The following is a 22,990-nucleotide window of genomic DNA, read 5'->3' as shown; positions in this document are numbered from 1 at the left end:
GAATTTTAATTTAATATAATTATACACGTGAAACTCTAGTTGTGGTTCAATTATATACTCGAAACTTTAATTTTGATTTAATTATGCACATTTAAAGAAATAAATACATCAATTTATTTTTATATTGGATAAATATAATTATTTATGTATGTAATATATAAATATAAAATGATGTTATATCAATAGTTGTGTTAATAATTTACAAAATTAGACCAAATCAAAATTTTATGTATAAAATTATACAAAACCAAGTTCATGTATACAATTACGTATTAAAACATAGTTCATGTACAATTTTAAAATTTATCCTAATTTTAAAAAATAAATAAAACTTGTGACAAAATTTTCTCCGTTAATGAATCAAATAATTATCCTTTATTTATATACTTAAATTTCATATATCAAAAGCTTAAAATATTTAAATAAAAAAACTTGTATCTATTTATAAGTTAGAAGTTATTGAAAATGTCAATTTATAATCAAAGATATTTTAATTGAATTATTATAATAAATATTTTCGTCTTCCATTTTAGAATATTGATTATATTAAAACAATAATTTCTTGTTGAGTGAGTTTTGACGTAAAATGCTTTTGACTTAGTTGATTTGACGCTGACATTAATCTAATTAAAATACAAATTTTAGAATAAAATAATTAATTAGCATGATTATTAAATATATTTTTCCTAAAGACCTTTTCCATTTTATCTATAATTAATCCCCACTTTCGTCGCGTAGACATTGTTGTTAATATAAATAGATATAAATTTGATTCGGTTGAAATGTATTATTATTTTTATTTATAGGTTGAAAATGATTATCAATAATTAAAAAATTTAATAATTTAATTTGCATTTATTTTTTCTTCCAAAAACAATAATTATGATTTTGTAAAATGGTCTCATCTTGTTAACCTTTCTTAACTACTCAAGAAAAATTAAAGAGTTAGACCAAGTATATAAATATTTAATTATTCTCATTCTCAATTAATTGAAACCAATCCTTGTCACAATTACATATATATTTGGTCAATTGTCACAATTATATTTAAAAAAGAAAAAAGAATAACATTCTTTAATTTCCCCCTCATTATTAAACCTCTCTCAAAATTTCCCTTTTTCTTTGTTCTAACAAGAACCAGCTTCAATTTCCCAGCTTCCATGGCTTCCCTTTCTTGAATCCCAAAATTACCCATCTCATTTAACTGAATTCCTTATTCTTGGTACCTTTTATTTTCCCCAAAAGATCAAAACTTTCCCTTTAATTTGGGAATTCTTTGAAAAAAAAAAGAAAGAAATATTGCTGTGTTTGAATGATCATGGGACTCACAGGTGATTCGAAGGGCCAATTGCTGAGTCAACTAGCTGAGTTGGTGAAGGAGATATCTGGTTTACCAGAGTGTAGAAACTCGTGTAAAAAAATGCATGGGACTTTGGTTCGTAGAATCAAGTTGTTGAGCCCTTTGTTTGAAGAATTGAGAGACGGAAATGAGGAGTCGATGGTGAAAATTGAAGAGATTAAAGGGTTTGAGCTACTGAAATCTGCTTTGGATTCTACTAAAAAGCTTCTTCAATCGATTAATGAAGGAAGCAAGTTGTATCAGGTAATTTTTTTTTAATTTCCTTTTTCGTTGTTAATTCTCTGTCTGGTTGTTGGAAAAAAGTAAATGGAAAAAAGGGGAAAACTTTCGGTCTGTTTTTGGTGCCATGTGATGTTGGTTGAAGAGAAAAAAAAAGTCAGAACTTTTTGTTTGGTTGCTCAGAAAATTTAGTGTTAGGTGGAAAAAAAAGAAAGAGCTGATATTCTGAATCATGTAAAATTGATTGTGTTGGGAATTCATGTTATTGCTATTATTTCTAAGAAATTTGGAGGAGCAAGAAAAATCTCTTATCAATTATCATATCTAATGGAAGATTAAAACTTATCACACACACATATATATATATATATATATATATATATATTTCTAGGAACTAAAATGAGTTCTTCCAATCACCCAATTAAGAGATCAATTACAAAATATAATTCTATCATCATAAAGTTATATTGGAAATCTTACAGCATAATTGTTAATCTTCTATATTGATGTTTCCTTCAAAATGAGAAAGTTAGAACCATCTTATCATTGATTTCCTGCATTTTCTTTCATTTTCTTTTTAATTTAATAAGGTCTGTAGATTGGATATTATAATTCCCTGGGTTATATTATGTGATAAAAAATGTTATACACAATGAGATTTCTTCAAAGCTTGTGTTTTCGGCATTGGTGTTTGGTGTAGGTTCTATCAATGAATCTGAGTGTACGAGTTTTGGCCTTTCGAGTGTTTAGTTTCTGATGAACTTTATCAGTTCCGGAAACTTATTTTTGAGGTTATCAATGGAAGTGTCAAATCTGTTTACCTTGGAGCTGAATAAAATGAAACCGGTCCTCGTTTTCATTCTTTTCAGCACCTATTTAGTCTATATGTAAACTTGTAAAGGGCCCCGAGTTTTACAGTGCCATATGCTCATCTTTTTTCTTCAAGATCTGTAGAAATAAGCTTGACCTTTTTGGCTCTTTCAAACGATCATTTTTGCTGCTAACTATCCTCGTTATATTTCGCAAATACCTTTATGTTCATGTAGTAATTATTCATTAAGTTGAGTTCTGCATTACTTTTCGCAGGCCCTGCAAAAGGATCAGGTAGCGTATAAGTTCCAGCAAATGACGGAAACCATTGAAGCAGCTTTGAGCGAAATCCCTTATGATAAACTTGATATATCGGAAGAAGTCCGGGAACAGGTACTTTTCTGCAAAAAAACTTACTAGAACTGGTACTATTTCTTTTGTTTGAATTGTTCCCAAATGATTGGTGGCTTGAATGACTCGTTCTTGGTATTCGTCTCATTGAACTTTTGCATACAAAGAGAGGGGAAAGACTTGGCAAATGCATATAATAGATTGATAATATGGGACTTTGATAACTTGTCTGACCTGTTCTCTTTCTTATCAGATTGAACTTGTTCATGCACAATTCAGAAGAGCAAAAGGAAGACCGGAGTCACCAGATTTACAACTAGAACATGATTTATCGATAGTGCAGAAAGAAAAAGATCCCGACCCTGCAATTCTCAAAAGGCTTTCAGATAAGTTGCAGCTAAGGACAATCAATGATCTAACGAAAGAGTCGGTTGCTCTCCACGAACTGGTTATTACAAGTGGTGAAGATACAGGAGAGCGCATTGAGGAGATAGCATCACTGCTCAAGAAGCTTAAAGATTTTGTCCTGACTGAAAATCCTGAAGCTGACACCTCTGAGGGCGAAAAGGGCTTGATGAAACACAGGTCACCTGTTATCCCAGATGATTTCCGGTGTCCAATATCTCTTGAGTTGATGAAAGACCCTGTAATTGTCTCCACTGGACAGGTTAATTGACAAAATGCACCCATAACTTCTTTTTCTTTTTTATGATTAAACAATAAACACTCAGATATTCTAATCTTGTTGGTTCGATATTCTGAAGTATTTTGCTTTCTTTTACAGACATATGAAAGATCCTGTATTCAGAAATGGTTGGATGCTGGGCACAAGACGTGTCCGAAAACACAGCAGACACTATTGCACACTGCCCTTACGCCAAACTACGTCCTAAAAAGTCTCATAGCTTTGTGGTGCGAGAGCAATGGTGTTGAGCTGCCTAAGAAACAAGGGACTTGTAGAAGCAGAAAAGCCGGTAGCAGTGCCTCGGATTGTGATCGTACTGCTATCATCGCTTTATTGGAAAAACTGGCAAATGGAAATTCAGAACAACAAAGAGCAGCTGCTGGTGAACTCCGGTTATTGGCAAAAAGAAATGCGGATAATAGGGTTTGTATTGCTGAGGCAGGAGCCATACCACTTCTTGTCGAGTTATTGTCTTGCACAGATCCTCGAACCCAGGAGCATGCTGTGACTGCTCTTCTCAACCTTTCCATTAATGACAGTAACAAGGGAACCATCGTTAACGCAGGAGCTATACCCGATATAGTTGATGTGTTGAAAAATGGCAGCATGGAAGCTAGAGAAAATGCTGCCGCTACCCTTTTCAGCTTATCCGTTATAGATGAGAACAAGGTAGCGATAGGTGCTGCCGGGGCTATTCCTGCCCTTATAAAGCTGCTTTGTGAAGGGTCTCCAAGAGGAAAGAAAGATGCCGCTACTGCCATTTTCAATCTTTCAATCTACCAAGGAAACAAGGCAAGGGCTGTTAGGGCTGGTATTGTGCCGCCATTGATGAGACTGTTGAAGGATGCTGGAGGTGGGATGGTGGATGAAGCATTGGCAATTCTTGCCATTCTTGCAAGCCATCACGAAGGGAGGGCGGCAATCGGTCAGGCTGACCCAATTCCTGTTTTACTAGAAGTCATACGGACTGGTTCTCCACGTAACCGGGAGAATGCCGCCGCCGTACTCTGGTCACTTTGCACCAGTAACTTAGAACAATTAAAAATAGCCAAGGATTTCGGTGCAGAGGAGGCATTAAAGGACCTGTCTGAAACTGGCACCGACAGAGCAAAAAGAAAAGCTGGAAGTATCTTGGAACTCCTCCAACAACTTGAAGTGAAGGAAGACGCGGTTTCTTTAAGTTCTTTATGAGATTCATGCTAATATAATTCGGTGTTTCAAACAGGTCGTGCATGATTGATATACGAGGGGTTTATATAACCAGACATCAGGATGTTCGAAAAGGGCAGTGAACGTCGACTCTCATATTTCTCGATCAGCCTTGGCATTGGGAGGACTTGCAGGGAATCACCATGTTCAAACAAAGGGGTATATTAAAATATATGAAGCTTGATAAAGTTTAGAGGTTTTCATGTTGTAAACTCGCATTAGCATGAGGTACAAGGTTATCCACTATTATGTTTCTCTTTTTTGGTAAAATAATGATTTGTTCTGAGAGATGCAGATATTTACTTGGAATCTTTGAATTGCTTGAGATGCAATTTAGCAAAATATTTATGCTCACAGCCCCATTTTTTCTGATATTTTTATTCATTTTTTTGAAAATACAGAATAAAATTCGACTTCTAACAAGTCTAACCTAAATTTCCATGGAAAAATATAAATAAAGTCGAAAGACCAAGAAGGGCTAATGTAACCACACAAATCATTGTGGAAATGAACAATTGTGAAGAGTGGAGACCAACCATTGGAACTGTTGCAAAAGAAATAATAGTCAATAAATTCATGCATTGACTGGTGGAGGAAATTGAAATTTTGTTTACAATCTTTCCCAAGTCTTCAAAATTTTAATCCCTAAAGTTTGGAGTATGACTTTTGATTTCACAATATTTATCACACAATTTTTGGACTTTGATCTCCAGGTTAATTAACTCCAATCTTTCAACAAAATTAAAAAAAAAAAAATTATCTCTTTTCTCTACCACCAACCTATCATATTCAACACAGATAGAAAAAATTTACAAAATACCAAAACTAATTTATAAATTAAATCATGGCTCAATACCTATAAGCGATTTTAAGCATTTAATTTATTCAATTGTCGACTAAAAGCTCAAGTCAAGACCCGACAATCTTATTAACAAAGATTTTGAACAACCAAACTTATAAGATGAACAAACTAGTCACTAAGCTGATCGAGTAATCTAAGACACCAATATGACTACATGAACAATCAATAATCATCGCATACTGAACAATATTTGAGCAGTCCAAATGTTAAGTATAGTCATCCCAATTATCTACACATTATGTCTATATTCTTAAAGCCACTTACTCTTCTTATCTCGGCTTTATCTTTTGACGATGATGATAGGAGCGAGTCGAAAACACAAACTTTCGACTTCCAAAGAAATCTAGTCTCATAGTCCAGCTAACTTCCATATAGATGTGGTAATGGTCGGGTCGGATCCAACCAAAATCTTAGGCCCGTTTATTAGGCTTGAACTTAGTCCAAAAATTGGGTCTAAAATTTTACTCAAGTCCGACCTAGATAAAAATGTTAAAATCTAGACTTGGTCCAATCAAGCCTACTATATTAATTTTTTATATATTTTTTAAAAAATATAATATAAAAATACTAAAAATTAAAATAAATGTTTCCCAACAAATGAAAAATAAATTAAAAATATGTATATTTAAATAACACTAAGACAATGTAGCTCAATAAACAAATGCCTCTAAAATAGTAACAAAATTAACAATAAAACAAGAGTTATACAGCATCCAAAAAAATAAAAACAAAATAGTAATAAAATAATAGCAAAATAGTGAAAAAATGAAAAGAGAACAACAACAAAACAGTAAAAAAGAAAAAAGAAAATAACAACAAAAAACAAATTTTTTTTACAAAATCAAGCCGAGCTCGAACCAAAAAAATTTACTTGACGCCCAACCCATTTTCTAAACGGATGTTATTTTTTTATTTTTTTACCGAAGCCCCATTTTTCAGCCTGTTTGCTCTAACTCTTTACTCCCCTTTATCGGCCTCCAAATGAAGAGCTAACTTTGTATCAACATTGTCTCTCAAAACTTCATCAAATGGAGTCAACTCATTTAACATTTGGAGCTGCCTCTCAAGATCCTTTCTAGGCATGGATCTTTCATGTTTAACTTGTGAAAACCACTTATCCAACCCCTTCTCAACCTTACAAAGGCTGCGTTCTTCATTGCTTAACAGACGGACTTTTCCTTGAAAAAGTGATTTTCTTTGAAAAGCAATGAAGAACGACCTTCGTTTCGAAGCAAATTCTCAGAAGCTGAGAAGTGCTTTTGGGCAGACGGAGAAGTGAAAATTTTTAGCTTTTCAGCCAAGAAGTGCTTTTGGCTGGTTCATTTACTTTTTTAGCCACAAACGAACGCCCTTATCTCTGCTCTCTGCTGCTTCTTTGCCCTCATCTCTGCCTTCTGCTGATTCTTTGTTCTGCCCTTTGCTGGTTCTGCCCTCTACCGGTGAGTTTATTTTTTTCTTCTCTTCTTCTCTTCTTCTGTATATTTTTGTTTGTCTGGGATTGATTTTCAATTTCCCTACCCTCTGCCCTTTGCTGGTTCTTTGGTTCTCAATTTCCTTACCTTTTTTACTTCGATTTTCTACGATTTCTCCTCATTTTTTTAAAAATTTTATGCTGAAATTTAGTTTCCATTTTGCGGTGTTATTAATGGGTTTTGATCCATTAGAATGTTTGGGTTTTCATTTCTTTGAAATTTAGTAGTAAACTATGGGATAAAAGAGCTTCATTTTCTTAGCTACCAAATAGAGGAGTAATGCTTTTAAGCTGTTTGAATTAATGCCACAAAGAAAAAAAAAAGAATTTTTATATTGGTTTTGTTTATGGTTGCAGTTTCACCAGTACCAGGTTGTTGGGAAGGCTCTTCCAACGGAGAACGATGAGCACCCTAAGATTTACAGGATGAAGCTCTGGGCCATCAATGAGGTTCGGGCCAAATCCAAGTTCTGGTTAGTGATTATTTTCATTTCTATCTGTGAATCTTTTTTTTTTGGGGGGGGGGGGTTAATTTAATCGCCATTTTATTGAAGTTGTTGATTTGAGTGTTTGTTCTTGAATATTCATCAGGTACTTCTTGAGAAAGCTGAAGAAGGTTAAGAAGAGCAATGGGCAAGTCCTTGCCATCAATGAGGTAAAAATGCTTAGTGATATCCATTTGATGATTCTCTATTTATGAAGTAATTTGATGCTTAAGAAACATCGTTTTCATTATATGCTTGAATTTCTTGTTAGAGTCCTAGGGTCTTTTTTAGTATCGGAATCTATGTTGCATCATTTATAGTTTATCTGTTGAATTTAGATGGGGATTTTATGTTTTTATGCTATTGTCTTTAACTTTGCTCTGTTTTAGTAGTGTTTGAAACTATGTTGTGCGACTCACCAGCTTTTAGTTTATGTCTGTGCAATTTAGATGCGTAATTCATGTTTTATAGGCTATTTTCTTTAAATTTGCCCTGTGATAAGTTGAGAAATTTGATATGAAAAAAACATCTAATCTTAAGGCTTTCATGCCGGTTGTGTTTAACTAGAATTTATGATCATCTTGAATATAAAATTTTGTTATGTTATGATGATAGTATAAAATGCTTAAATAGTATAAAATGCTGTTGTGGAGATTGTGAAAGAACATTACTTGGTATGTAGGCAATGCTGTTCAATTTGTTGTCAGCTTACTGCAATTGTCTCATAAATTCTGAACTCTTTTAATGTTTTATTAGGTTATTGCAATTCCTGAGTATAACCATGCCATAGGGTATGCCTATCAATAGCAGATTACAATACACAGAAGCTTCCCAGAAACAATTTGTGAATGGGCAGAGGTGAGGTTGATTTTAGTGACCAATCCTTTTTGCTTATTTTTCGCTTATTTGTATATGTAAATTGGCTGCAGTAATCTTTACAACGTTGTAATTGGTGTTTGGAGTTAATATCCTCCATTGTTTAATTGCTTCAATAGCAGCTCCATTTTTGTCTTATGGATAAGGTGTCATTTTCATTTTGTTTGGTTTCTTTTCAAGTCCTGTAGTGTTCTTGAATGCTTGTTGTGGATGTGTTACTAATGCCTATCAAGCTTAAATGCACTCGAAATGATTGATGCAGGGTTATTGCAACTGTTATGGCTCTTCCAAGTCCTGAAATGTTAGGAAGGTTGCTTTTGCTCCTTAATTCGATTGGTGAGGTCACTGAGACATCCAGTTTAAAACGGGCCAAAAAGAAGTCTAGTTGTAATGTGGGATCATTGGTTGTGAAAAATTAGTGTTTGATCTTTTAGAACTTTGTTTTTCCCTTTTTTGTGCTTGTTTGATTCAAATACATCTATTGAATACTTGTGCTAAATGCTCCATAGGTTACTGAAATAATGCCCCTTGAGTTGAGATTGAAATTTGGAATTGGTTTCTGTGGACGGGTTCATATAACAGAGGTGAAATATAAGTTTCAGTATTATTGTTACTACTTATTTATGTAATAACCTTTAATGCATGTTTATATAAAAGGCATGTTTAATTTTAAATTGTCTCATTGGCAGGTAAATGACAATAATGTTCTTGAAAAGCCGTTTGGGAACTTCAAAGTTGGGCAGACAATCACTGCAAGGATTGTCGGAAAGCCTAATCAGAAGGGACTGAAATTTGTTCAACATCTGAGTGGACTGAAATTTGCTCTTCTGATTCTCTTGTACTTTTTTACATCATGGTATGTACTAGTTTTATTACGATAGGTCTCATTCTGTTTAAAGATTTTAGCTGAACCTTTAAATGAAATGCAATACACGCTAAACTGTTCAATTGAAACTATGTTTGCTTTTATAATTCTAAGTATTTTGTTTTATATTCTCAAACATTCAATCTAAGTGGTGATGAAATAGTTAGTTCGATCCATTGTTAATTGAACTATAATTAACTAAACCGTTAGTTGAATTGAGCTTTTTTCTGTTAAAATAATTAACCGAATCGAACCAACTTTAATTAATTTTGTCGGCTTTCTATTGAATTGTTGTTTATATAACTTTTTTTTTCTTTTGGTCCAAAGTTCATACCATTTTGAAACAATTATTGGCAAACATTACACTAAAATAGTAGTGTGCATTAAATCGAACAAAATATGACAAACAATGTGCATTGTCATATATTAGAACAAAAACATTATAACATTACAATACAATGACAGTTGGAACGAAATTGATAGGTGTTTAATTAATTAAAATATAATATAATTTTATAATAATACAATCGTGTCAATATCTAATTACAAATATTTAATTTTTATATTTAAATATTTAAATATAGTTTATATATTCTAATTAAATTTTATAAATAATTAATATTAATTACTTAGAAATATTTAAAATTAATATTATATATTAAAATATTAACAATAAGTTATAATAAATTATTTTTTTATATTTTTGCTAAAATATAATAATATTAACTAATTTGAACATTATTTAAATACATATTTGTTACTTTATAATCTCATGTCTAAAATGGACATTTTATTCTTCAAAAGCACTTTTTGACAGCAATGCCAAACACTTAAATTTCTCAAAATCACTTCTCAAAAGCACTTCTCAAAATCACTTCTGAAAAGCACTTCTCAAAAGCACTTCTCAAAAGCAATGAAGAACTGGCCTAAAGTCTCGTAGGAATAGTGCCCGAACTAGTTTACCTCTGTTCCACAAGTATCCTCCAAAAATCAAGTCGCCTCAAAGCGAAAGTGATGCATTTTAGTGCTTAGATAATTGGGCAAAAAAATAATAGAAGAAATTAATATTTATCCTCTAAAAGCAATGCCTTATAATACTTTATATTATGTTATTTTTATATATTATGTAATTATAACACTTTAAAAAAATTTATACTAAATAAATAATACTATTTTAATATAAATATTAAAATAATGTTAAGATGATTATATAAAAAATTCAATAAATAAAAAATATATAAAATAATTAAATATTAAATTCAAAATAATATGGATTAGTTTTTTTTACAAATATGAATGAACTTAGACAAAATTTTAGACTCATATTTTAAGTCGGACTTAAACAAATATAAATTATATTAATATTATATTTAGACCCAACTCAATTTGATCCATGAATACCTCTACATACATTGTCCCTCAAACCTAGCTTACTATCGGAAAGAATTCAACAATATTTATTTATATTGATTTTTAAAAAGTATTTACCATGGGAATTTAGAGGTCTATTAGTATTATTATTTTTATTAATGGTGTATATTAGTATTTCGTTTTAATTATAATTTAATTTATTTTAGATATTATAATTAATTTTAAATTGTTATTATTTATTATATATTATTTTTAAATATATATATACATTTTAATTTTATAATTTTCAAACGTACTCACTGACTCACATATAATAAAATTTTTAGTAAGAATTAGGTGACACAAGGAAAAGAAATTACATAAATCAACATATTTCACATAAAATATTTTAAATTTATCTACTTATCCATTTTAAGGTTTATTTTAAATAGTTGCTTAAGTTACTTAATTAAAAATTTTTTGAAAATTATTAAAAGCCATAAATATGTTATGCCTAGTTAAATATTGTATAAAAAATATTAAATTACCAAAACTTATTTAAGTAATTTAATTTTCAAAATTTAAATAAAAGAAAAATATCCAAAACGTAAAAAGAAAATCCACAGTGAACTTAGCCAGTAGGCAGCAGGAGCCAAGGTAAGCCAAGCAAGTAAAAATGGCGGCACTGTCATCCCTCCACCACATCTCAACCACCCTATCCCTCCTCGGCCTTGCCAAGCCGTCCCTTTTGGCCCCTCCTTTCCGCCGCCCTTTCCGCGGCCTCCCTCCAATCACCTCCTCTTCTTTAGAATTCAACATCACATTTGCCCCTCCAAGCCCCAAGCCTAAACCCCCACCCAACCTCAAATCCGACGGCGTTCTCGACTCCGACTCCCCTCAAAATGGCCAGTTTTTCATCCCATGGATCGTCCGCGGCGAGGACGGTAACCTCAAGCTCCAAGCTCACCCCCCTGATCATTTCATGAAAGCCCTTGCTGAAGCTAAAACACAAAAGCCCAAAAAGAAGGTCGACAAGGCGGCGAAGAAGAAAAAGGAGATTTCAGCCGTGGGAAATGCCGGTATCGAGCCGCCGGCGCCGCCTCCCAAGCTTTCCAAGGCAGCTAGAAGATTTTATAATGAACATTTTAGAGAACCTCCTCAAAGGTTAAGTAAAGTCCTTGCTGCTGCTGGAGGTAAATTCCCTTTGATTTTTACTTTTAATTTCATTTGCAATATTGGGTATTCATTGAATATTGAAAATTGAAAATAAATTTGCTTGTTTCAATTACTTAAGAGCTGATATTCTTTAACATACTGGGTATTTTATGTAGCAACCAAACTTACTATTGCTTGCAATACTGGTATTCTAAACAGCGGGTGGAGTTCTAAAACTTGAAAAAAAAAAAGTGATTTTGTAATTTGAATGGTTTTCACTTGCCTGTTTAATTAAATGTGTTAATTTAGTATTACTTTTCTACTATAATATTGAATATTTTTGTGTAATAGGTACTAAATTTATCACTTGTTGAATTCATATTCTACACATTAATGGTAGAGTCTTAATATTTTTATTTTTAATTGATTTTTAGTTTCCGACTCCACTATCAGTGAATATGTATATAGTTCTATGTAGATGTGCATTGTGTGTTGACATATATCTATGTTGGTTTTTAATGGTTGTGTTACTAGTGGCATCAAGGCGTGGAAGTGAAGAGCTTATTTTTAATGGCAAGGTGACTGTTAATGGCACGGTGTGCAATGCTCCTCAGGTAAGTTTATTGTTCATATGACTCTCAATCAATTTGTTGATAAAGTTGATTGCTTTTGACAAAATGCTTTTCTTTCTCACCACTTCTTTACCATCTATGTGAACCTGTTGAGCATTCGAGTTATATACTGTTTTTATGTGATAATTTGCAGACTCGAGTTGATCCTGGAAAGGATATTATTTATGTCAATGGAAACCGCCTTCCTAAAAAACTGCCACCAAAGGTGTATCTTGCCCTAAACAAGCCTAAAGGGTTCGTCTCCTTTACTGAACCACAATCTGCTTTTAGTGGCTTTTCAGATTATGTGCTTCAATTGAATCTCTATCTAATGCAATCGTGTTATTGCAGGTATATTTGCTCATCTGGGGAAAAAGAGTTCAGATCTGTCCTGGATCTGTTTGAGGATTATTTAAAGGCATGGGTACGTAGACATTGCAAGTTTAAAAGCATGGTTTCTGCTGGTCAATTTTATTTAGAGCTTCAATTCTGAATGCTTAGAAGATTCACTCTTGTCGATTTCATGTGCTTTAAATAAATTCATATCGTATGTTTTATTTATTCGTTTAGTCTACAAACTTATAAAGAAGTTTACTTTTCCAGGACAAAATAAATCCAGGATCTCCCAAGCCACGATTATTCACTGTTGGCCGACTTGATGTTGCTACCACTGGCTTAATTATTGTGACCAATGATGGTAAGCATTTTGCAGCATATATTGCCACCCTTAAGCTTGATTACTGAATCTTACCTACCATAAAATTTTAAGCAAACATCTGAAGCCATTTCACCTTTTCAATTTGTTGTCTGTTTTAGGAGATTTTGCTCAAAAGCTTTCGCATCCTTCATCAAACTTAACTAAAGAGTAAGGTTCTCCATAATTTATTCTCTTTTTGTGATGGGGATTATGATCATAACTGTCGTGAAAGAGTGGTTCCTCTAGTTTGAAGTTTGATATTATTGTCAGGATTAGTTACATTGGATACTATGTCTCTAAAGATGGTTGTGTCTAAAATTGAACAGCAGTGGCTTGATATTTTAAATGCCTTCTGCTTTTGGTATTGTCATTCTCACACACATGCATGCATATATATATATATTGACTTATGCTCTATTCCTTGCCACAATGTAAGAACAGATACATTGCAACAATTGATGGTGAAGTAAGGAAGCGGCACTTAATTGCCATCAGCGAAGGGACAGAAATTGAAGGTGTTCTTTGTGTCCCTGATTCTGTGGAATTACTCCCAACGCAGCCAGATTTGTCTAGACCTCGCATTCGTATTGTGGTACTGATTTTCTCAACATGCGGTTTTGAAAATGCCAGTATTTGATGAATTTAAATTAGTTTGTAACTTTAGATAATTTAAATGATTTTGATCTTGGATTCTATGTAGTAAAATGTCTAGTATTCAAAGAAGCATTGATTGGTGGACTTATTTTGCTAATTTTCCCCCTTGTGCTGAAACTGGATTTGCAGGTTCATGAAGGAAGGAATCATGAAGTCCGTGAACTTGTGAAAAATGCTGGGCTTGAGGTCAGTTTCTCTTACAAGACATTCACTCATGTAATAAAAATTGGCCTACTTTTTGTGCTGGCCATAACAAGAACGTAAAATCGTTTCACGAGAATGTAGTTCGTATTATGAAATTAATGATGCTTTGGCATGATATTTTTAACAAATTATATTTGATATATTTCATTCAAGTTTCTCTGGCTACTTCATTTGTTTCTTCAATTCTGTCTTTAACTTAATTACTTATTAAAATGGTTTCTAAAGCTATTGATGCTTTTTCCAGATTCATTCATTGAAGCGTGTTCGCATAGGTGGTTTCAGACTTCCAGCAGATCTCGGGTACTATTTCTGATAATTCCACTTTCGTGCATCAATTTTTTAGGGTTCCTTTTTATTTTCCTCTCTTCCCTTTGTTCTTCCTTTACGTAATCAACTCTGTGAAGAGTTAGCTTGACCACATGGATACAATTTTATAGTAACAAAGCAAGCTAAGTATCGAACTGATAACCATTGATTATACAAAGGCAAAGCTTAGCTCAGTTAGTTCCGATAGCCATCCTTAGGAGATGGTATTTAGAAGTTTTAAAGTTCTAATCTTAGCATTTGGAACTCCTTCCTCTAAGCTTATACGGATACCTTTTTTGCACCAAAAACAACCATCGCAGTGCTCTAACCTTGAGCTGATTTTCCTTCTGTTTATTCAACCATCTTAGACTACTACTTGCAACTATAAGGGATTTCATTAGAGCTCCATGGTTTCCCCTTGTTTTGTGAGGGTTTCCTTTCATAATCTTTAGCTGCTATTCATATGGGGAAGTATAGTATTAATATACTAAAAAGCAACTGTTTTCCTTTAGTCTGTCTCATAGTGTAATGTAAACCATGTTCTCTTTTTGAAGTTTAATATACTAATGTTTAATGTGACAATTTGTTCTTCTTCCCAATTGGTCGCCTTTGATGTACCATGTATTTAGTAAGATTTTATCAGGTTTTGCCTGCTAAAGCCTGTTGCAGTTTGCATATGGATTATCGTGTAAATTAAATTCTAGCTTAGTTACAAATACTCATAATAGATTAAGGTGAATGTGTTAATTACGTGCAGGATAGGGAAGCATATCGAGCTAAAACAGAGCGACCTTCGCACAATGGGTTGGAAGAGTTAAAGAAGTCGCTGCTTCATCGGGAGACTGTTCGAAGAGTCATAGAAGTCACTGCATCATTGGAAGCATCTGCATTTTGCTTGGGTCTCCCATGTTGGGAGAGGCTTCAATCAGATATTACACATCCCTCGTGTCGTGGATTTGTCTAGAGCATCGGAAATGATCCCTTAATGGCAACAGTACAAGGGACTTCATGTCATTTCTCATCGAAATGGATCAATGTTGCCAGAAAATCCCCGCCCCCATAATTCTCGAATTACAATTGTGTGAAAATCACTTATTCATAGATGGAAGCTCCCACTAGATTCTTTTCCATCCGCTCCAGTATTTCTTTTTATCTTCCATGTCCAAGTTACTCTTTTTTAGGAGCAACTATTTTTCAATAACGAAAGATAACCTTTTCAACTCGAGATAATAAATGCCAAAAATTAAAGCCCATCCAGTAATGAGTTACTGTTCCTCTTTCCCACAAATGAATCAACGGCACCAAAATAGCAGCAAGAAACAGTAGTGTGTTTTTTAGGTCGGGTCAAAAAAAGTTGACAAAAGGTTTTACCCGTTTAGAAAATGGGTCTCATTTTTTATCCAAGTTTATTTTCTGAATTATATTTTTGTCCGAACTTTTTTAGGGCAGGTTTTCGAGCCGAGCTGGATGTCTAGAATTATGATTAGGTCTAATTAATATGATTTTAATCAATAATATTAACGAACTTTATAAATAATTAGATAAAACTACGTGAACAAATGAAATCATTTTTAGTTGCAAGTCTGGTGATGGTACAGCCAAAGTAAAACATAAACAATGATTTGGTCACATTAAAAAGAAAGAAAGAAAGATTCTGAGATTTCATATTATATTCCTATAGGATGATGTGGTGGAGGTGGATTTTGTCTTGCACTAACACAACAAAAAGTTCATAGGGACACTGGATTAAATTATGAAATCAGAATAGGACAAAATATTATATGCTTTCATTAAAACATGGGCACTTTTATCTAAATAATATAATACAGTATTAGTTTCCAGAATGATATGAATTGAAATTTTTATTGAAATAATAGGGTTTTTTACAATAAAATGGACGAGAAAAATAATTAAAAACATATTAAATATTTGTATTTACTTATGGGTATGGAAAAATTACTTTTTAATAGTGTTATAAGAAATTAATAATAATCATGAATTGTGATGTGGTGATTGGTTATTTCATTTTAAATTTTTTTTTTTTTGGTTTTTGCATGCCTATATTGGTAGCGTTTAAAATTGTTTTATGAAATAAATACTGAAGTGTGGAATAGAAATGGAAAGAGAACAAAGAGAGTTTTCTATTGGTGTAGGCAATACAAACAAGGAAAATAATATAGCATCGATTTTAAAAGTCAGTGAGTTAAATGAATGCTTTTAAATAGTTTAGTGATCAAATGGTAATATCTTTTCAGTTAACTGACCAAACCGAAAATTTATTCATAATTTAGTTACTAATGATGTAATTTACCCAATTTTGAACTAACATACAATCTTTCATTTTCTCCTCTTATGATTTCACTTTGGAAAGACAGAAGTTTATGTATTAGGATGAATAAAGATTATCTATTTTGTTATCACTTTTCATTTTTTCCTCTCTAGTTTTTTACTTTTCCACCCAAATAAACACAGGTGAAGTTGGTAGGACTGAAAATTTTAAATTGAAATAATAGAAGGATTTAGTTTTTTTTTGATAAAACAACTAAAATTTAAACATAATTCAAGCTCAATTTCAAATTGGATTATCAGTGTATATATATATATATATATAATATATATTTACAAACATGATCTTACTGAAATGATACACTGTGGAACAGCTAATTCGAGTTCAAATGTGGTGGAGTTGAGATTCTACGCTACTGTTGAAGTCAGTTTTGGGGAAGATGATATGAAGTAAGTCTTGAAATGTGCTGAATCCATTTTACTCGCTGGGAAAGCTTTTTCTTGCACTTTGTTGAAGAAGTGCTATTGAAGAAGTACTGTAATAGGGTATTAAAAAAAAGTAAATCTTTCAAGTTGATTGAGTTTTAAATGTAGGAAGACGTGAGCTCGAGTGCATTGAAATGTATTTTCATCATTCGAAAAGCTTATTCTTGGACTTCATTGAAGAAAAGCAATTCCTAGAGAAAGAATAGAAACAAGCAAAAGACTTTTCATCCTTTTTTTCATTATACCTAACCTAATTGCTAGGAAGAATTTGTTCCTTTTTACAAATTTGATGTTGATAAATCCACAGATCTAGAAATTCATTTTGGACACTTGAACCTTCTCAAACTGTTTCTTTTTAAGAACCAAAAAGATTTGTGCAAAAACAATAGATGCCAAGAAGAACAAAAGACCTTAGACGCGTAGTGGGTCTTGAAGTACTATTTCTGCATTCCCCTGACCAAATCCACCCACATTAGGATTAATTGTTAATGGTTGATCAAGTTTGATAGATTCACCCTTTGAAACAAGAAGTTCTGGTCCTGGGGAGATAATATCAACCACTTGATGTCCATCCAAGTCATCTGTTATGGTTATTTTGTACCTCCCTTTTTCTTTTCGTATGATTTTGCTTACTATACATGTTGCCGTAGAATTATAAACAGTATTGTTACTTTTGTTCCAGTTGGGATAAATCTGGCCCTTTCCCCTGTTTCCGCCTACGTATATGGGATATTTTAAGAAATGACCATCCTTATTACTAGTAGGGTCTTGGGAAAGAATAGGAAAGATGATTTCACTATATTTTTTACCAGGAACATGACCTATCACAAGAATATTTTTCTTAGTGGGGTGGTAGTTCTGAAAAGACAGATTGCCTATCTTTTCTTTCATCTCGGGCGAAATACAACCAGGCAGGGCTAACTCAAACCCCTCTGGTAAAATAAGAACAACACCCACATTCAAAGTCTATACATGCCAGATCATGAATTAGTAACTGCATCCAATCTCCAAAAAAAAAATCCCAATGGTCTCGAACTTTCTAGTTTTGGAATGAGAATATTTACGGAATCCCCATAAATAGGATCAAACCATATTCCATGGTATTTACATGAGATTCCTCTTTCTTATTCTTAAGCAAGTCCCCGTTGATTAATGATTTATGTTTCAGCTTTCGTTTCCTTTTCGTTTGTTTCGAGAAATATATTGATCAATTCCGATTCTTTTTTTTCTTCTATTGATTCATTTCTGATCGAGATGTATGGATCCATGTACTATAATAGGGTATTAAAAAGTAAATTATTCAAGTTGATTGAGTCTAACTTGATTAGTATGAGTATTGTTGTCAATATAAGATGACGTGAGTTTGAGTTTAATATCGTGTTAAAAATATCGATATGATCAAAACTCTCAAATTGAGAGGGTTCAGTATAAGATTTTTAATTTTATTAGGATTATTTTAGATTGAAGATATTTGTATTTTTATTTATATTATTTTTATTAAGTTTTAATAAAGTTGGAATTTTCAATTTCAAAATAAAATTAAATCAAAGTTGGAATAAATTATTTAATCAATTTAAATTTATTATAGAATTAATGATTATTAGAAATAATTTTTAAAATGAAATAGAATAAATTACTAATTAACTAATAACATAACAAAGCATTTTGAACTTAAGTTTATTTTTATTGTTAATACTTTTTCAAAATCAGAAACGTAATAAAAAAAACCCCTAAACTAATCAAAAGCAGATGTCAACTCTTTTCTTCCCATTGTTAAAACTCAAAGCACGGAGGTAGCGGCGGCAAGGGTGGAAACTCAAAGCAACTCTGGGGCTTCCCCATTGGCGATCTATTACTAATGAATTTAATAACCAAAGAACAAATTGTAGAAGAAAGAAATATTTTTTTCCTCCATATTATTTAAAATATCACCAACATCATGATTACAATCCAATGACCCATATTTTGTACTTCAAGGCTAAGCAAATCTAATGGCCATAATTCATCCATATATCCAATGGTGTTTTGGTAATTTTCTTTAAATTATTTATTTTTCTAAATGATCATTTTGCCCTAGTCAAATTTTATATTTCTATTGATGTCCTTTCTACTTTTGGTTATTTGTACTTTTAGTCTTTTAACTTTTAAATTTATACTTTAACCCTCAATTTTTGAATATTTACACTTTGACCCATCACTTTTTACTTTTTCACAATTTAGTCAATACCTCAAATTTATCTCACAATATAATAATATATGTTTTATTTTTTTATAATCTATTTATTTTTGGACCTTCTCCATTATCCAATACCTTCCTCTACTAACATTGATGTACTTTATTTCATTACTCGATAATCCAATTATACACTTGACTTAATTCGCATCACACCACTAACGTATAATTTACTACACCACTCCATGACCTCCAATTCCAAGTATAGGATATTCTAACTTACTAATTTCTATTTGAAGTTAAATAGTCTCTCTAGTCATTAATGTAAACTTTTAGTTGTATTATTAAACTAATACATCATCATATTTTTTTCATTCATTCATTATTTCTAATAATATGATTTCAAATTATAATTTATTTAATTGAATTTCTTATTTCATTTTTCTCTAACATCCTTTATCCTTTATCATTTATTTTTTTATTTCTTATTTAACTAAGAATCTATCTCATATTATTTTCTACCAAGGGGGTTTTGAGGATGTTATAGTTGTCAATATAGGAGGACGTGAGTTCGAGTGTGTTGAAACGCATTATCCTCCTATTTATGGGTTGGGAGGGGTTATGAGTAGTTCTAAGTATTGTCTCAAAAAGAGCAGCAGATATTATCAGAACTTGTAATGAGATTATTTAAAAACAATAGTATGCTTTCACTAAAACAATGGCACTTTTATCTAAATTAATTTTCAAAAAATTATTTATTGAAATAATATGTTTTTTACAATAAAAATGGCAATGAAAATAAAAATATTGTTATAAATAAAGAGAGATAGAAAGGCTAAAGAACAAAGAAAATATGGGAAGCAATAGAGAATGTATTTTATTGATGAATGGGATGATTACAAGGCTTCATTAGAACCTCTATTTATAGGCATAAGAAGTATAAAAGAAGTAGAAATCTAATTCTAATAGCTATTAGGATTTAAAGTATATCAAAACTTTATCTTGATCATGATGGACATCCACTTAATAAGATATTCCTAACACTTCCCCTTGGATATCCATTGGTAGATAATGTGACTAGTTAAAATCTTATTGGGAAAAACCCTGTGGGATAAAAACTTAATGAAAAAAAAAAGAGTACACAATATTCTATTACAAGCTGCCTCATTAAGATTCTTTACCAGGAAAATCCAATGGGATAAAACATTTGTTACAGGAAAAGAGTACAACTTGTTTTAGACTCCCCTAATGGCAACATTACATTACATATTTGAGTTTACATATTCCAATCTTGTGTAGTAGTATTTCAAATGTTGAAGTTGGCAATGCCTTAGTAAAAAGATATGCTAAATTATCACTAGAACGAATTGTTGAACATTTATATCACTTTTTTTTTCAAGATCATGGGTGAAGAATAATTTTGATAAAATATGTTTCGTTCTATCACCTTTGATGTAACCACCCTTCAATTGAGCTATGCATGTTGCATTATCTCCATCTAAGATAGTTGACATATTTTCCTGTAAAGGCAAATTACATATCTTTTGGATATGTTGGGTCAATAATCTTAGCCAAAATACACTCTCGACTTGCCTCATGCATTGTAATTATTTTTGCATAATTTGAAGAAACGGCAGGTAATGTTTGCTTTGTCGAACGCCATGACATGACAGTATCACATGTAAATAAATATCTTGTTTGAGATCGACCTTTATGTGAATCTGATAAGCATCCAATATCAGTATAACCAACTAATAGGGATTTTGAATCATTTGAATAAAATAATCCCATATCAAGGGTCCCTCTGAGATATTTAAATACATGCTTAATTTCATTCCAATGTCTACATGTTGGAGAAGAACTAAATCTTGCTAACAAGTTTACAACAAAAGTTATATCAGGTATTGTATTGTTTGCAAGATACATCAATACCCCTGTGACACTTAGATATGGTACTTCAGGACCAAGAAATTCTTCATCATTCTCGTAATGACGAAATTGATATTTATTCACATCTAATGATAGTACAACCATCAAAGTACTTAATGGGTGTGCTTTTTCCATGTAAAATTTCTTTAATATCTTTTTCATATAAGTTGATTGATGAACATGAATTCCATCTTTTAAATATTTGATTTGTAAGCCAAGACAAAACTTTGTTTTCCCAAGATCTTTCATCTTAAATTCTTTCTTTAAACAATTTATTGTATTTTGAAGCTCTTCAAGAGTTCCAATAATATTTAGATCATCAACATAAAAAACTATCACAAAATCTTATCTAAACCTTTTTATAAAGACGCATAGACAAATTGGATTGTTTTTGTAACCTTCTTTTAACAAGTATTCACTAAGACGATTGTACCACATACGTCCAGATTGTTTTAATCCATATAAATTTTTCTTTAAATTGATTGAGTAATTTTCCTGAGAAACTCTATATCCTTTTGGGATTCTAAATCCTTCAGGGATTTTCATACAAATTTCACTATCAAGTGTACCATATAAATAGGTTGTAACAACATCTATTAGATACATGTCAAGTTTTTCACGTATTGCTAGACTAATAAGAAATCTAAATGTGATTGCATACACTAGAGGATAATATATCTCTTCACAATCAATGTCGGGCTTTTGCGAAAATCCTTGTGCTACAAGTTGTGCTTTATATCTTATGACTTCATTTTTTTTTCACTTCACTTTTGCACAAATACTCATTTATATTCTATCGGCTTTACACCTTTAGGTGTTTGGACTACAGGTCAAAAAACTTCACGTTTAGAAAGTGAATTTAATTCTACTTGAATTGTATCTTTCCATTTTTGTTAATCTTTTCTATTTTTACATTCCTCAATAGATTTAGACTCAGGATCCTCATTTTCTCTTATTATTTCAATAGCAATATTATAAGCAAAATTGTTGTCGACAACTAAATTTTTTTATTCCATCTTTTTCTTGTATTGACATAATTTATCGAGATCTCTTTATTTTTATCATTTTCACTTCCACTTTCACTTTTTGGTACCTGAATCTTTTCTTGAGTTTTATAATTAGTTATGTCATGAGTCTCTTCAGGTTCCTCCGCCTCCACTATATGACTACCTTGAATGTTTTCTTCTTTTCTTTTACGAGGATTTTTATCTTTGGAACCAACCGGTCTTCCACGCTTCAAACATGGATTACTTTCTTTTACACTAACAATTTGTCCTATTAGGACATCAATTCGTATTGAAGCATGTTCAGTTGGTATGTCAGATTTAATGAATCTGGCAGTTGATTTGTAAAATGAATTATTTGTTGAACTTTTGGTTCACATTACTTTGTACGAGGATCTTAAATATTGATAATTCATTTCAAGTACTTTATTAATCCAACTTTTTATTCTCTCCCCCTAATGTTTGGAAAACTAACAACTCATGTCATAACTAAATCTCAAATTAATAACTCAAAAATATTTTAAGGAGACTCATATAAATATACCTTCTCAATCTCTTATGATGACCCATCTTTGTGTCTTTTGGTGGAGCAGTTAAAACATGTACCGCACAACCAAAAATTGTAATATGAGAAATATTTGACTCTTGACCAAAAATATATTTTAATGGGGAGTATTTATAATTTATTGGCTTGATACGTACATGTAAATCAATACAATCTCATTTTGAAATATGCAGTATTGTTCTCATAAGTAATGGTTTAGTTATTAGTTGGAGGCATTTGATAAATGATGTAGCTATATCATTTTATGTGTGAATATGAGCTATAAGATGTTCAATTTTTATCCCGATTGACATACAATAATTATTAAAAGCTTGGGGCATAAACTCACCAACATAAGCCAGATGAGTTGTTTTAATTGCATAAACTGAAATTAATCA

The 22,990-nt window shown here is 31.8% G+C and overlaps 2 protein-coding genes, 1 long non-coding RNA gene and 1 pseudogene across 4 annotated transcripts; 3 read left to right on the top strand and 1 right to left on the bottom strand.

Moving 5' to 3' along the window:
* Positions 1-1,069: 1,069 nt before the first annotated feature.
* Positions 1,070-4,988, top strand: LOC105776463 (U-box domain-containing protein 14). The gene is made up of 4 exons (XM_012599122.2): positions 1,070-1,603; positions 2,666-2,782; positions 2,994-3,407; positions 3,525-4,988. The coding sequence occupies exons 1-4, from the start codon at positions 1,313-1,315 to the stop codon at positions 4,614-4,616; spliced, it is 1,914 nt and encodes a 637-aa protein (XP_012454576.1). The 5' UTR covers positions 1,070-1,312; the 3' UTR covers positions 4,617-4,988.
* A 1,485-nt stretch (positions 4,989-6,473) lies between these two features.
* LOC105778271 (uncharacterized) lies at positions 6,474-9,282 on the top strand. Of its 2 annotated transcripts, none has more exons than XR_008189682.1 (6): positions 6,474-6,935; positions 7,325-7,440; positions 7,559-7,622; positions 8,209-8,315; positions 8,591-8,912; positions 9,018-9,282. It is a non-coding gene; the product is annotated as an uncharacterized LOC105778271 (long non-coding RNA). The 2 variants fall into 2 exon arrangements; XR_008189681.1 differs by having other exon boundaries at positions 6,475-6,935; positions 8,209-8,310.
* Positions 9,283-11,150: 1,868 nt separating this feature from the next.
* LOC105777853 (putative ribosomal large subunit pseudouridine synthase SVR1, chloroplastic) lies at positions 11,151-15,300 on the top strand. Its single transcript, XM_012601348.2, has 10 exons — positions 11,151-11,736; positions 12,233-12,312; positions 12,464-12,564; positions 12,661-12,733; positions 12,913-13,006; positions 13,126-13,174; positions 13,448-13,598; positions 13,790-13,846; positions 14,109-14,164; positions 14,928-15,300. Exons 1-10 carry the CDS (start codon positions 11,220-11,222, stop codon positions 14,986-14,988), a joined length of 1,239 nt encoding a protein of 412 aa, XP_012456802.1. The 5' UTR covers positions 11,151-11,219; the 3' UTR covers positions 14,989-15,300.
* A 1,951-nt stretch (positions 15,301-17,251) lies between these two features.
* On the bottom strand, positions 17,252-22,618 carry LOC128034008 (cytochrome f-like; annotated as a pseudogene).
* Between the last annotated feature and the right edge of the window lie 372 nt (positions 22,619-22,990).

The sequence above is a fragment of the Gossypium raimondii genome, chromosome 10 (assembly GCF_025698545.1).
Source record: "Gossypium raimondii isolate GPD5lz chromosome 10, ASM2569854v1, whole genome shotgun sequence".
NCBI lineage: Eukaryota > Viridiplantae > Streptophyta > Magnoliopsida > Malvales > Malvaceae > Gossypium > Gossypium raimondii.
Note: the sequence above shows the minus strand (reverse complement) of the source record. Positions and strands in the feature narration are given on the sequence as shown.

Excerpts from the sequence above, each read along its gene's own strand:
- LOC105777853 (XM_012601348.2), top strand. The coding sequence starts at position 11,220 with ATGGCGGCACTGTCATCCCTCCACCACATCTCAACCACCCTATCCCTC. Across the intron at positions 13,175-13,447 it reads TCATCAAACTTAACTAAAGA|ATACATTGCAACAATTGATG; the intron begins GTAAGGTTCTCC and ends ATGTAAGAACAG. Across the intron at positions 13,847-14,108 it reads TGAAAAATGCTGGGCTTGAG|ATTCATTCATTGAAGCGTGT; the intron begins GTCAGTTTCTCT and ends TGCTTTTTCCAG.
- LOC105776463 (XM_012599122.2), top strand. The coding sequence starts at position 1,313 with ATGATCATGGGACTCACAGGTGATTCGAAGGGCCAATTGCTGAGTCAA. Across the intron at positions 2,783-2,993 it reads CGGAAGAAGTCCGGGAACAG|ATTGAACTTGTTCATGCACA; the intron begins GTACTTTTCTGC and ends CTTTCTTATCAG. Across the intron at positions 3,408-3,524 it reads TAATTGTCTCCACTGGACAG|ACATATGAAAGATCCTGTAT; the intron begins GTTAATTGACAA and ends TTTCTTTTACAG.